The 13,259-nt window shown below is 56.4% G+C and overlaps 1 protein-coding gene across 5 annotated transcripts in view; it reads left to right on the top strand.

Annotated features, from left to right (window-relative positions):
* The window catches only part of CHST8 (carbohydrate sulfotransferase 8), a 130,132-nt gene that overhangs the window by 57,259 nt on the left and 59,614 nt on the right, over window positions 1-13,259 (top strand). For 4 of the 5 annotated variants that reach the window (XM_025425193.3, XM_025425194.3, XM_049095822.1 and 1 more), the window contains one exon: window positions 6,881-7,096. In XM_025425193.3, coding sequence (XP_025280978.1) covers window positions 6,967-7,096 — 130 coding nt within the window. In that variant the 5' untranslated portion in view covers window positions 6,881-6,966. Of the gene's footprint in view, window positions 1-2,325; window positions 2,638-6,880; window positions 7,097-13,259 lie in introns of those variants that run through there. The other variant, XM_025425192.3, reaches the window with a different exon arrangement.

The raw sequence follows: 13,259 nt of genomic DNA, 5'->3' as shown, positions 1-13,259 counted from the left end.
ACTGATGGCCCTCTAGAAGGGCACGGGTCCTGCCTGGGGCTGCCCAGTGTGGGAACTGTTTTACAGGGGAGTCTTCTGGTGGGTTGGGTTGGGCGGGGCTCTTCTGCAGGGGAATGCTGAGGCAGGGCAAGGTGCTAACCAGGTAGATGGAGAGCATCAGAACTGGCTCCCACAAGCATCTGGCCAAGGCAGAAGGAGGGCAGGAGAAATAGCACCTGTCAGCACTTCTGTTCCTGGAGAAAATTGCAGAGCCCTAATCCTCCAACACGTATCCTAGAATTAGTCAATAAATCCCCTTCATGTATACCCCCAGACACTTTTTAAACTGATGCTTCTGTGCTGGGTCTTGGGGCCCAGTGATATAGTGCACTGGTCCTTTAAGACTGGAGAGTAGGATTCCTATAAACCTCCAGCTCTTCTGAAGGTAAGTCCCGCTGATTTTCAAAGCCAGACATCATGGGGGCTCATCTTCTCTGTGCAGATCCTCAGAGCCAGGGATGCCTGGTGTGGGGCTTCCCCTCTCACTCCTCCATGCCTGTGATGTCCCTCCTGCTTGTGGGTTGTCACATCCAAGGTTTGGTTCCCGACTTTATCTCTGCCCCTCCTGTTCTTCTCAATATGGTCTTCTCTTCATATCTTTAGCTTGGGAAGCTCTGTTTGGCTAGTCTTCAGGTTGTTTTCAGAGTGAGTTGTCGCACATCTAGTTGATGCTTTGGTGTGTCCACAGGTGGAGGTGAACTCAGGATGCTCCGTCTCCATTATCTTTCCCCTACACTCCTCATTGACTTTTGATCAACACATTCAAATTTTAATTTCAAGTAGCAATTTCCTAGCATAATCCATTTGTTTGTACATATATTATGTTAACTAATACATGTGTATACGTAGGACTAGAGTCCATTTACCTCCATGAATGTATTAGTCTTCAAGCCTCATGATTTGAAATCTGCCCTACCAAAATGAGGATACAAAAGTGGGGTTCCGCTGGTGAGTGTGTGTTGGGTATGTGGGAGCTGCCAGGTTCCATCAGGCTCTCTAATGGAGCTCACTTCATTGCCTCCACTTTTCTCACAGGTTTGGGCTACTCTTTGGGCCTAATTCTAACCCAGACCTGATCAAAACAAACTCACAGCTCCCTAAAACATGCATGGCCTTTTAGAAATTCTAGGTTCGTGGAGTGCCTCTCTGGAGATGGCCCAGACATCCCGATCTGTCAACCCCTGCTCGTGCCACATGCAGCGCAGATTATTGATCACCTGCCCTGTGCCAGGCACAGTGCTGAGTGCTGGGAATACAAAGATGAGGAGAGGCTGTGACACTGCTCTGGGGGCCACATCATGCGGTTGGAGAAGGGCTGTCATAGAGGTACACATGCTCATGGGTTTGGGGGGTGGGTCCCCATCCCACATCCTGCCAGGATTGGACTCAGTTCCTCTACCTGCATAATTACTGTCCCCTACCCTGCCTCATAAAATGCCCCAAAAATGAAGTCCTGGGTAGAGATGTATCCATGGTGTGGTCCTACCCCCAAGCATTCAAGGGCATCGTAGCTTATGACATCTTGGCCAGGCTCTCAGGAACCCCTTTTAGGGCCCCTTGCTGCAGCTGTGTGTTTGCAGGCTTCCTCTCCGCCTCTTTGTGTAAGCCATGATGGGAAGCTGGGCTGTAGCCTGGTGGATCCAGGTGTGGGGACAAGGCTTCGGGGCTCTTTGAGCCTGATTTATGCCTTGGGGCTCCCTTTCCTCCCACCCAGCGGAGAGTATGGGGAATTGGAGGGAATCCCTGCCTTGTAATGGGATGAGTGTGGCGGGGGTATTGCCTCCCCCAGGAGTGGGGTGCACCGTGCGGGCTAGGACGTGCGGAGGCTGGGCCCTGGGCACTTCAGGACCCTGGCCAGCGCCCTCCCGCGGCAGGTGGGGCTGCAGGTGGGGTGGCAGGTGGGGCTGGCGTCACCCTTGCAGAGCCTTGCAACTTTATGCCTACGCATAAAAACTGGAGGGACTCATCCCGGAGTTTGCTGCCGCCGCCGCTGCTGGGAGAACGGTTTTAATTAGCTGCAGGATTTTAATGAGCTGAAATCAAGAAGAACCCCATCTCAGAAGCAAGCAGGAGCCGCACACACGGAAGAACTCGTCTGACAAAACAGATGGAGGTGGTGTTCTCAGGGGACGGGCTGTGTGCTCCGATTAGCGAGGAGCGGCTGGGTTACCGGGGTCAGGGGGGTGGGGGGGGTGGGGGGGGGCGTGGGAGCCTCGGAGGGGCAGAGGGGGAACCGGGTGCCGGATTCAAGGTGACGCCGGTGGCTGGCTCCATCCTCCTCAAGTTGCCATAGCAGCCTCTCTCCCGATGAGCAGTTCCTCCTGGAGCCCTCAGCCGGGAGGGACGTCATTGTTCGCTCCTGCCCGTGCAAGGAGGAGACTGACTGGACGGAGAACTTTCTGGGGCCCGGGGTCCACATACCAAGTGGGTGCTCCCATGGGCACAGGGCCGGGCGCCTCGGGCTGCCTCCAGGGGTCCCCACGGCCACAGGGGGTCCTCTGGGTGACCGGGGGAAGCATCCAGGCCTCGGAGCAGCTGCAGCTAAGCGTGTCCTTGGAGCCATCCGTCCATCTGCCTGCCGGCCTGTCGCCACTGGAGGTGCGTGCGTTTTGGCTGAATTCCCAAGTCCTTGCTTGTGCCCTAAAGTGAATTTTCCCAAGAGACAAATTTTTAAATCAGATAAATAAGGAAATGGGAGGAATCCTTGGCCCTGACCTGTGTCCCAGGAGGTGTTTACAAGATTAATTGGATTTTTTTTTTTTACAGTAAAAATTAGTGATGCCACTCAGTCCTCAGGGAGAGCGAGCCGCTGGGAAAACTAGGGATTGTGAGGACAGGACCTTCTAGAAACTAAGTGGGCTGTTTGTTTTTCTTGCTTCAGTCCTCCTGGCTCTGCCTCAGTTGTTTGAATCTTCTTATTGTCTGTTGGTCTTGGAAGGGAGGCAGGGGTGGGGGGGCAGTGCAGGGTCTTCCGCTTGTCAGTGGAGCTGAGCGTGATGCAGCGTGCGGTGAGGATGCGACGGTCCCAGGTGGGAGCGGAGGCCTGTGAGTGTGCTTGTGGGGCCCTGGGCAGCCTGGCCCCGGCCTGGGACGGATCGTAGAGTCCGCTCCCCCTGGCAGCAGCTCGACTCCCGGGAGACAGAGACAAGCAGCCTTGGACCAGCATCTCTCTGTTACCTTAAAACTAACGTGAGACTTTGAAGACAAGGACCCCCGAGGGAACAATAGGGGAGCAGATAGGCACACTCTCTGGAGTGTTTGCTCATCTCCTGTGCACCCTCCACCTTTCAAGGAAGGAGGTTCCTCTGCTTCTGTGACGGTGGCCCCCTCCCGGGGCAGCGAAGACCCAGCCAGACCGCAGGCCAGTCACCCAGGAGGGGAGGCGCGCTAACCTTCCAATTCCCATTTGCACACGGCAGGGAGTTGGCTGGGTAGGTGGTCTGCGGCGAGAACAGACACAGAGGAGGGTCTCAGAGGGGACGGCTGGGCCCTGATGCTTAGGGGGCGGTCAGGGAAGGCCTCTAGCACCAGCTGCCCTGGGCCCGGAGAGGGGGCCATATGCTCCTGGGGGGTCAACAAGAGGGAAGGTCTCTGAAACCAGACCCTCGAATGGTTGATGCTCCTGCCGTGGTGCAGGTCCAGGTCCCAGGGCTGGTTTCCTCTGCCCACCCCCAGATTCGGGGGCAGGGATGTGGGTCTCCTGCTGACTCCCAGGCACTTGAGCTGCTGGAGCCTGGCTCCACGCGGGGGCTTTGGTTTGGGTAGGTTCAGAATCAAGTGAGGATAGGTCACTGCTGCAGGACAGGAGACGGCTCTCCTGGCTTGTACGGTGACAGCGTGACAGGCTGGGGAGCGGAGGGGACTGGCCAGTTCTTCCAGAGCCATTTCTGCGGCGCCGGCTACTGTAAACAATGCAGTGATGATTGCACATGCTTCTGAGGTCCCCACCCCCTTTTTTTAATCAAATAGAGCCTTTGGGCCAAGACTGGGTGGCACTTTATTAGCTGTTTTACTGGGGAGCCATGTATCCTGGCCTTAAACTTGCCGCTGTCTTTACCCTCCTTCCTCTCTTTGCCTCACCCGAGCTCAGATTGGCCTCCTGGCCTTGCGTCGGACTCAGGAGGCCCGGGTGGCTGCAGGCGGTCGGGCAGTGTGCCGCCACCACCGCCAGCGTCATCAGGGCCTTGTGGCGCTTTCTTTACAGCAGGGATCTTGCTGGGGACCGTCGATGGTGTGTGTGCCTATGTGTGTTTGCGTGTTAGAGCGTGAGCATCTTCTCCAGAGAGGCCTTGAGTGCCTCCCCGGCTCCCTATCTGAGGGCCTTGCCCCGCTGCCGAGTCCGTGTGTGACCCCCTTCTGCTCCCTTGCCTCCTTTCCATGACTGTCAGGGCAGCCCCGGGGGTTGAGCCAACTGCTTTGGGGCAGGAGGGCCCAGAGTGAGGACGAGAGACAGAAGAGCTCCATCTCCCCCACTGTCCCCCAGACCTCGAGGCCCGCCCTGGTGGTCCCTGCATGCGGTGCCTGTCATCATGGAGGGAAGGGCTTGGGAGACCCAAGGACACAGGGCATTCCGCGGGCAGTGTTGAGAGTGACCCCGTCCTCCGGTGGGGCCTGCACTGCTGTGTCTGTGCCTTTGCAGGATGAGCCAGGCCCCCAGGACAGTCCTGTCCCCGGCAGCCCTGGAGCCAGAAGCCACAGGGCCCCCCACAAGGGACTTCAGGGTCGGAGCCTTTGGGGACCTGGGGCTGCCTACTTTGGCCCAATTGGGCCAGACTGTGGGTCGAGATCGGGGCACCCCAGGGCCATCTGCTCATAGGAAGGGTAGTTCCTGCCGTGGGGTGAGGCAGGGCTAGAGCAGGACAGGTGGCGAGCCCCATGCAGGGGTGTCCCTGCTGATGGCAGGAAGCAGCCGTCTCTCTCCGGTGCGGGGGCCACAGCAAACCTGAGCCCTGCTCGGCGCTGCCTCCCGAACATAAAAGCTGGGAGGTCGTGGGAACCGCCTGCTCGGCAGGGCCCAGAGAGCCCGGCGCGTTCCCGCGCGTGGAGGCCTGGGGCGGGTTAATTAAAGTTAACTGAGTGAAAACATAATTACAGAGACTGCAGAGGGGAGAAACCCAAACCTGCAATTTACCACTCTTCAGCCCCAGAGCTTTGCGGAGAATAGTCTAGACCTTGCGAATTTTTGTCTGGGCTGGGGAGGGAAGGACTCCTCTTCCCATTCCTGCCTCGTGCCTCCCCCCCCCCCCCAGGAGCATGAGGACACAGAGGACGATAGCTGGGGCTTCCTCCCTCAGCGCCTGGATGCTTGGGCAGGAATGGGTTCCCCAACCAAAGTACCGTGCCCAGGGACACCCCGGGCAGAGAAATGCCCTTGTGCCAAGCAGTCACGTCTGGTTGGGGGGTCCCAGCCACCCACCTGTGATCTCAGAGGCTGCTGGAAGCTGCCCACCTGGCCTCAGCCTCCCTTGGCGCTGCCCTGTATCAAGGTGGGAGAAGCTCCTGCAAGGCTTCTTGGGTGGAGAGGGGGTGGTATCTCTGCGCCCCAAATACTAGGGATGGGCGAAGGCACAGAGCGACCCTCCTCTAAAAGGTGAAGTCCGGGACTCCCTGCCTGTCCAGCATGGCCTCCTGTGCAGATCCCTCTTCACCTGTCCTGCTCCAGCCCTGCCTCACCTCACTGTAGGAACCTACACCCTTCCTATGAGTAGATGGACCTGGGGTGCCCCCATCTTGACCCACAGCCTGGCCCAATTGGGAGTACTCATTGGTTTTGGGGGTGTTTGGCCTCTATTTCTCTGCCCTTCAGGAGGAACCAGGGTGAGGGGCAAGTCACCTGGGCCTGCTCCGGGACTGCAGTGGCCAGAGCAACAGGTGTTCGTCTGCAGGGACACAAGGGATGTTGTCACCCGCCTCTGAGCCTGGGATCTGTCAAATGCAGGTCTGGCTGCCTCAGCAACAGGCCTGAGGGCCTCGAAAGTGGGAGTAGCTGTGATCTGGCCAGAGCTTTGGTTCCCGCTGGTGCACCTGACTACCTGGAGGAGTCTCTATTCCTCTAGCCCCCCCATCTGTCGGGGAGACCCAGCTCTGGCTGTTGAGAGGAGCAGCCCAGGAGGGGGAGTCTCTGTCTCTTATAGCCTCTTGGCCTGGAAGGCTCCTGCTCAAAGCATCTTGCTCTGTGGAGACCCTTGTCCCCAGCATCCCGCAGAGAGGAGCCAGGGCAGAGAGATCCAAGAGCTTCTCTGTCCATCAGGCTGGTTGCAAGGGACAAGGACCCATATTGCTGGATCTGTACCTAGGCCCCCTCCAGGGAGCACACTTGTTCTTCTGGAAGCTCGGAGAGTGCAGGGGCTCTTACTGGCTGTGGGTCTCTGGGCTCCACCCTGGACTCCCCCCGGTAGAGGCCAGAGTGTCCCAGAAAAACCATGGGGGTGCAGATACAGGAGACCCTGCTAGGAAGCTCATGTCCCAGGTACAGATGGTGACGGACTTCCCTCAGCCTCCTTGGGCTTGAAAAGGTGGAAGTGCCCAGTGGCTTAGTCAACTGGTTAAGCATCCAGCTCTTGGTTTTGGCTCAGGTCATGATCTCAGGGTCCTGGGATGGAGCTCTAGGTCCCTGAGCAGGGAGCCTGCTTATCCTTCTCCTCCCTGAACTCCCCCCACCCCCGCCACCAAAAGAAATAAATAGTCTTTAAAAAAAAAAGTGGAAGGGAGATACCTGAGTAAGTTCTAAAGGATGGAGGGATCCGGGATTATGCTTGGTCACACGGTGACTGGGGCCTCACCCGCACGGGGTGTCATGGCCTGGGTGATGGACCGTCTTTCTCTCCATCTGCCCCCATAGACCGTGGCCTGATGGACGCTTGGTGTGGATGATGAGGGAAGAACGCGTCTCCCACACCCGAGAGGTGACCCCGGAGCAAGCCCCGGATGACCCCGCGAGCCGGAACCATGCGGCTGGCCTGCATGTTCTCATCCATCCTGCTGTTCGGAGCCGCAGGCCTCCTCCTCTTCATCAGCCTGCAGGACCTCACGGAGCTCGCCCCTCGGCAGCTGCCAGGTGAGCCCTTGCGATCGCTTACCCTGGCTTTCCTGTGTGGAGCGCAGGCCTCGTGGCTGCCCCGGTGCCGTCTGCGCCGAGACCCCGGCAGGCAGAGGAGGGGTCCTGGCCTGCTCCTGGCGGGCATCAGCCTCTGGCCTCTGACCCAGCCGGTGGCCTCTGGCCTGTGCCCTCCTCTTGAAATGATAGCCAGGCTGCCCGCGTCTCACCCACTTGTTGCCTTTGGGGAAGCTGAGGTTTAAGAGGACTCTGCTGTCTCCCGGGGCCTCTTGCACATGGTCCGGGACGTCAGAGGGTGAATGACTCTCCCCATGGGACTCTGCTTCTGGGCCAGCCCAGGGACCACTCAAACCCAGCTCCTCCGGCCTGGGCCGAGGGAGTTCAAGGTACCTCCTGCCTTTGCGAAGCTGAGATTGCTCCTGCTGGTCCCCACTGCTGCCTGCCTCCTCCTGCCCCGCGGGAGCCGCGGAGGGGCGTCCCCTTCCTGACCTGCAGAGGTCTGCTGGGGACAGGTGGGAGGCAGCGAGGGCAAAATGGAAAGGATGGTTCTGGAGCCTCAGGCAGGCCGAATTTGGAGACGGGGAGCTCGGGCAGAGTTCCTGCTGCTGAGACACAGCCCCCACTCGTCTCCCAGCCGTGGGCCTGGGAGCCTTTAGCAGGGGTGTCTGCGAAGACACCAGTGTGTCCGGGACATGGACAATACGGAGGAGGAGTAGGGGCTGTGGATTTAGGCAGAGAGATTCCCGCACCACTCTTGCCTGCAGCTCATTGTACAGGGAGGGGGCCCCGGGTACCCAGGCCTGCAGCCCCCTCCCCAGCCCCACCCCCGGCTCTGGGCGGCCCTCCCCTCCTAAGCACGGACTGATGACCAGTAGGCCTCAGGCGGAAAGTCAGGAGGAGCACCAGGAGGCTGGAGTGGGGCCCCCCGGGGGCCTGGCTGCGGCTACCAGGGGCCTGGGTGGGGAGGCCAACGCCTTCATTTTTTCATCGTGAGGCAGCAAGAGGCAGCCAGGGCGGTGGGACCCCAGGAGACAGCAGGCGAGTCACTGGTCCTGGCTCACGCCTGGGCCAGACCCTTGTGGGCGGTGACTGGGAGAGGTGGGCCTGGCTTCTCCCCTTCTTCTGGAGAAGCAAGGGCATGTGACTGAGCCGGCTCCTCCGGGAGCTGGTGGGGGACGGTGCAGCCTCACGTGACCTTTAGGACGGCCAGTGGCCCCGTGTCAGCAGAACCCGGCCCTGTAGGGTCGGGCTGTCAGGCGGGCTGAGACTGGCTCCCCACATGTACATTATCTGTGCAGAAATGAGGTCCTGAACGAGGGCCCTTAAATATGGCTTGGGGTGAATGGTGTGTCCTCAGGGTGACCCGTGGATCTTTGGTGCCTGTTTTGGGGTGTGCATGGTTGTGGCGCATACACAGGGTCCTGCGTGCGGGGTGTGCGCTCTGTGGGACAAGCATGGGAAAGAAGGCGTGTGTGTGTGCGCGCGCGCGTGTGTGTGTGTGTGTGTGGCGCCCATCTGGGCAGGTGCCCCCCTCCGTGGTACCCTGCAGGGGCAGGGGCCGTATTCCTGGGGTGAGACGGGTCTGGTGGCCAGGACGCGTGCCTGCCACGCTGCAGCCCACCGGCCAGCCGAGCGCTCGCTCCTCGTGTCTTCTCTATCCGCCAGTGTCGCCGGGCACCGCTGCCCCTGCCCCTGCACGAGTGGATCCTTTCCATCAGCGGTGGGACTGGGCCCCCCCCCCCAAGACAGCTGGGGGGTCCCCCCCAAGACGGCTGGGCTTTCCAGGGTGGAGGGGCGAGCCGGGGGAGGAGCTCAGAGCCTCGGGCTGGCGGGGCGCGGAGGGTGACACAGAGCTCAGGCGAGTGTCCCCCTGCGGTGGGGACGGCGTGGGCTGGGCCGACCCGGGGCGCGGGCTGCAAGGGTTGCCGGGGATGGGCAACCTTGACGCTCGACGTTAAGTCACATCAAACACAGTCATAAAACTTTAAGTAATGCTTATGTTACATTCCCTGAGCAAAGTGTTCCTGACACAGGCTGTTTGTGTTGATTTGTTACTATTCATTTATTCTTTCCCTGTACTTCTCACAGCAGCCTAATTGTGATTCGGTACCAAGAAAGCAATATCAAAGTAATTTTCCACAACATTAGTTACAATTTTCTTCTGATCTTTCAAGTGAAACAATCCCATCCTGTTGGCTTCTCTGAGCATATAAACCTTGATTACATTTATCTGTTGGAAACCAGTGCTTACAAAGTGTATGTATCCAGTTGCACGGGTGGGTGGCCCCGGGGGCCTGGACAAGCCTCTCCCGGTGGCCGGTGGCCGTCTGCCCGTGGGAGGTACAGAGTCAGGAGGCTGCCCTGCGTCGGATTGGAGGAGGCCCTTGGGGATGCCGTCCACAGAGGAAGCCCCCCACAGGCTCCTGTGGCTTTCACAAGTGCCAGCGACCCCCCCCACCCCCTGGGAACTGGGGAACGCGGTGTCTGGGAAGCCGCCGACCAAGGTGGGAGGGAGAGGATGGGCAGGTGGAGATCTAGAAACAAGCTCGTGAGTGGGAGAAGGAGCCTTTAGTTGCTGCGGTCCCTTGGGTCGGGGTGCTGCTCAGGTTCTCCCCCGTGAAGTTAGTTATCGGGTGTTAACAGCATGCGAACCTCTCCGGGACCACAGCAAAGCTCACCTGCCTCGTGCATTAGATGGAACCTTACGGGCTTGCCAACATTTGTAGATCAAGCCATTTATTTTTTATTTTATTTTATTTTTTTTAAGGATTTTCTTTATTTATTCATGAGAGACACAGAGAGAGAGAGGAGGCAGAGACACAGGCAGAGGGAGAAGGAGGCTCCATGCAGGGAGCCCGATGCGGGACCCGATCTGGGGACTCTAGGATCATGCCCCAAGCCCAAGGCAGACGCCCAACTGCTGAGCCACCCAGGCATCTCAGATCAAGCCATTAAAAAAAAAAAAAAAAAAAAAAGTTTGCTGTATTTTAAGTCAATTGACCCTTTTGACATGTGAATAGCTGCTGGTTAACCTAGCTTCCACCTAAGATTAGCTTTTGGGATGTAGTGTGTATCAGAGAATTCACCTGTCCCATGATTTCCCCGTCTCCAGAATTGCCAGGCCCTGAGGCCTCAGGAAACTCCCTGCTTGACCCAAGAGACTAGACTTGCCCCCTTCTCTGAGTGGAAGACTCAGAGAACAGGCCAGAACCAGGAGTAACACATCCTAGCCTGCTGGACCGGAAGATGCGGAAGACGGACGCCGCACCGCACACGGGGCTGGGCAAACTGTAATTTTGTGAGTGGCCTTTTTCTGTGAACTTTTTATTATATAGGGTTTGGAGCACAGAGAGTCGATTGGAATAGTACGGTGACCCCAGGCACCCAGTACCCAGTACCAGCACGCTCCATCATGGCCAGGCCGGCCCCACTCATAGCCACACGCACCACCCCCCCCTTCTGAGTTTTTGGAGTATATACCAGGTATCCTATCAATTCAGCCGTGAATATTACAATGTATTGTCAGATTTAAGAAATAAGAACTTTTTTGTTAAACATTCAACAGTTCTTTAATATCATCCAATATCCAGTGTTCAGATTTCTAGTTGAATCACGAATATTATCGATGCCTTTATTTCTACTTTGTTTTATCCAGTATCCAGATAAAAAAAAAATCCCACACATTGCAGTTGGTGGATGAGTCGTGGTTTTTTTTTTTTTTTTTTTTTTTTTGTGGATGAGTCTTTTACGTCTTTTCCGAACTGTAAGATTCTCTCCTCATCTTTATTTTTCTCTTGCTGTTTATTGGAGGAAACTGGATCCCAGGTCCTGCAGAGTTTCCCACCGTTGGGATTTTTGTCGATTGTGCCTGTCGAGAGTAGTTCAACATTGCCTTCTGCTCTTTGCATTTCCTATAAATTAAGTAAATCTAGCAGCTTGATCAGATATAGATTTTTTTCCTTGTTCCTTATTTATTTGAGAGAGAGAGAACACAAGCAGGGTGAGAGGCAGAGGGAGAAGCAGACTGCCCACTGAGCAGGGAGCCCGACATGGGGCTCGACCCCGTGGACCCTGGCATCATGACCTGAGCCAAAGGCAGATGCTTCACCCAGTTAGCCACCCAGGTGCCCCCTTTTCTTTTGGGGACAAGAATGCACATGTGTCCTTCCATCAGGAGGTGCACATCTGCCCGGCTCTTTTTTGTGATGCCAGTTAGCCACTGATAATGTTCCCACATCCATTCGTTCATTCGTGGCTGCACAATGCCATGTCCTGAATCTCTCATTCCCTCTTCAGTCTTTTAAGTGGGATGGATTTTGTGTTAGTGGGGCGAGGTGAGTCATCATTAGTGACCCTTGAAGCCAAAGTGATGGTGAATTGATTGGTTTATTCGTTGGGAAATTAAAAAAAAAACATGACCTTATGATACAGATTCTGTTGCTAACACACTATAGACCTTTCTTTCTTTCTTTCTTTCTTTCTTTCTTTCTTTCTTTCTTTCTTTCTTTCTTTCTCTTTCTTTCTTTCTTTCTTTCTTTCTTTCTTTCTTTCTTTCTTTCTTTCTTTCTTTCTTTGGTTTCTAGAGTGAGTTTTCTTAAAGCGGGACCACCCCATGTTTCAAAGAAGTAGCTCTTTGTTCTCCTGAAGCCGTGGAGCTTCGGGGTAGGTGGAGCCGGGAACAGGGCCGATGCTGGGGTGTCGAGGAGGGAGGCAGCCACAGTGACAGCGGGAGTTTCTGCCCAGGGCCCCGTAGCGCAGATGAGGTCACCAGCCCATGGTGACTTCCTGGTCTGTAACAATCTGCTCCACCGCACAGGGCATCCAAGGATGGTAGTAATAACAAACACCGATCAGGCTTTTTAACACGTGCCAGGTCTCATGTCAAACACTTTATATGTTTTAATACACATGATTGTGGTTTTGTTTTGTTTGTTTTTTTTTAAGATTTATTTATTTGAGGGGGGATCCCTGGTGGCTCAGCAGTTTAGCACCTGTCTTTGGCCCAGGGCGCGATCCTGGGGCCCCAGGATCGAGTCCCACGTCGGGCTCACGGCATGGAGCCCGTCTCTCCCTCTGCCTGTGTCTTTGCCTCTCTCTCTCTCTCTCTCTATGTCTATCATAAATAAATAAAATATTTTTAAAAAATTTTTTAAAAAGATTTATTTATTTGAGAGAGACAGAGAGTGTGAGTAGAGGGAGGAGCACAGGGAGACAGAGAATTAGAGAAACAGACTCTCTGCTGAGTGTGGAGCCCGACCTGGGGCTTGATCTCAGGACCCTGAGATCTCGACCTGAGCCAAAATCAAGAGTTGGAAACTTAGCTGATTGCACCACCCAGGCGCCCCAGTACATGGGATTCTTATAATAAACTGATTTATTCCCATTTACGGATGAAGTGCTGAGCCGTCACCTGCGTGCCAGGCCCTGTGCCAGGCCCTTTCCAGGTATTGAGCAATCATTGAATACTTTCAAAGCCCCATGAGTTAAGCACTATTACACCAGCTGACAGACGAGACTACTGAGAAGAGAGAGGCTAAGAGCCATGCCTGAGGCCACACAGCTTTGGGTTTCAGAGCCGGGGTTTGTCCTTAGGCAGCAGGCTGTTGCCATGCACCTGCTGCCCCCCTCACGCTGTGATGCTCCGTATTGCCTGCCCTGGCCCCGGAGCAGAGCCTGGGCAGAGAGCGCGCCCGCATCAAGATTTGGAGGCCTGAGGGAATTTGGCCTGGGAGGAACTCCCAGCAGATTAGGGGCCAGAGTGTGATCCGTGCGGATCTAGACTCGTGCTGCAGACACAGCCAGTCCCAGGACCCACAAGCCCTTCCCTGGAGCATCTCTGAGGAGTGAGCCCTCCCTACAGGCCGGGGGGAGCTCCAGGGGTCCTGAGGTGGGGGTGGCCATTAGAAGGCTCATGTCTGGAGCTGTGAGCAGGAGCAGGGGAGGGGACAAGAGGACGAGGAACCCGGCAAGAGCGGGTGCAGAGTGGTGCAGGAGAGAAGGGGAGCTCTGGGGAGGCAGGGACTAGAGAGGGTGGATTCAGGGTGTCGGGGCAGAGTCCCCAACTACACGGTGGGACGACGATGAGGGTGAGGAGGCTGCGGTCTCAGTCCAGGATAACTCTGGCTCTGACAGATTTGGGACAGGGGTACCACTCACTGAGGCC

Source organism: Canis lupus, chromosome 1, assembly GCF_003254725.2.
Source record: "Canis lupus dingo isolate Sandy chromosome 1, ASM325472v2, whole genome shotgun sequence".
Taxonomy (NCBI): Eukaryota; Metazoa; Chordata; class Mammalia; order Carnivora; family Canidae; genus Canis; species Canis lupus.
Note: the sequence above shows the minus strand (reverse complement) of the source record. Positions and strands in the feature narration are given on the sequence as shown.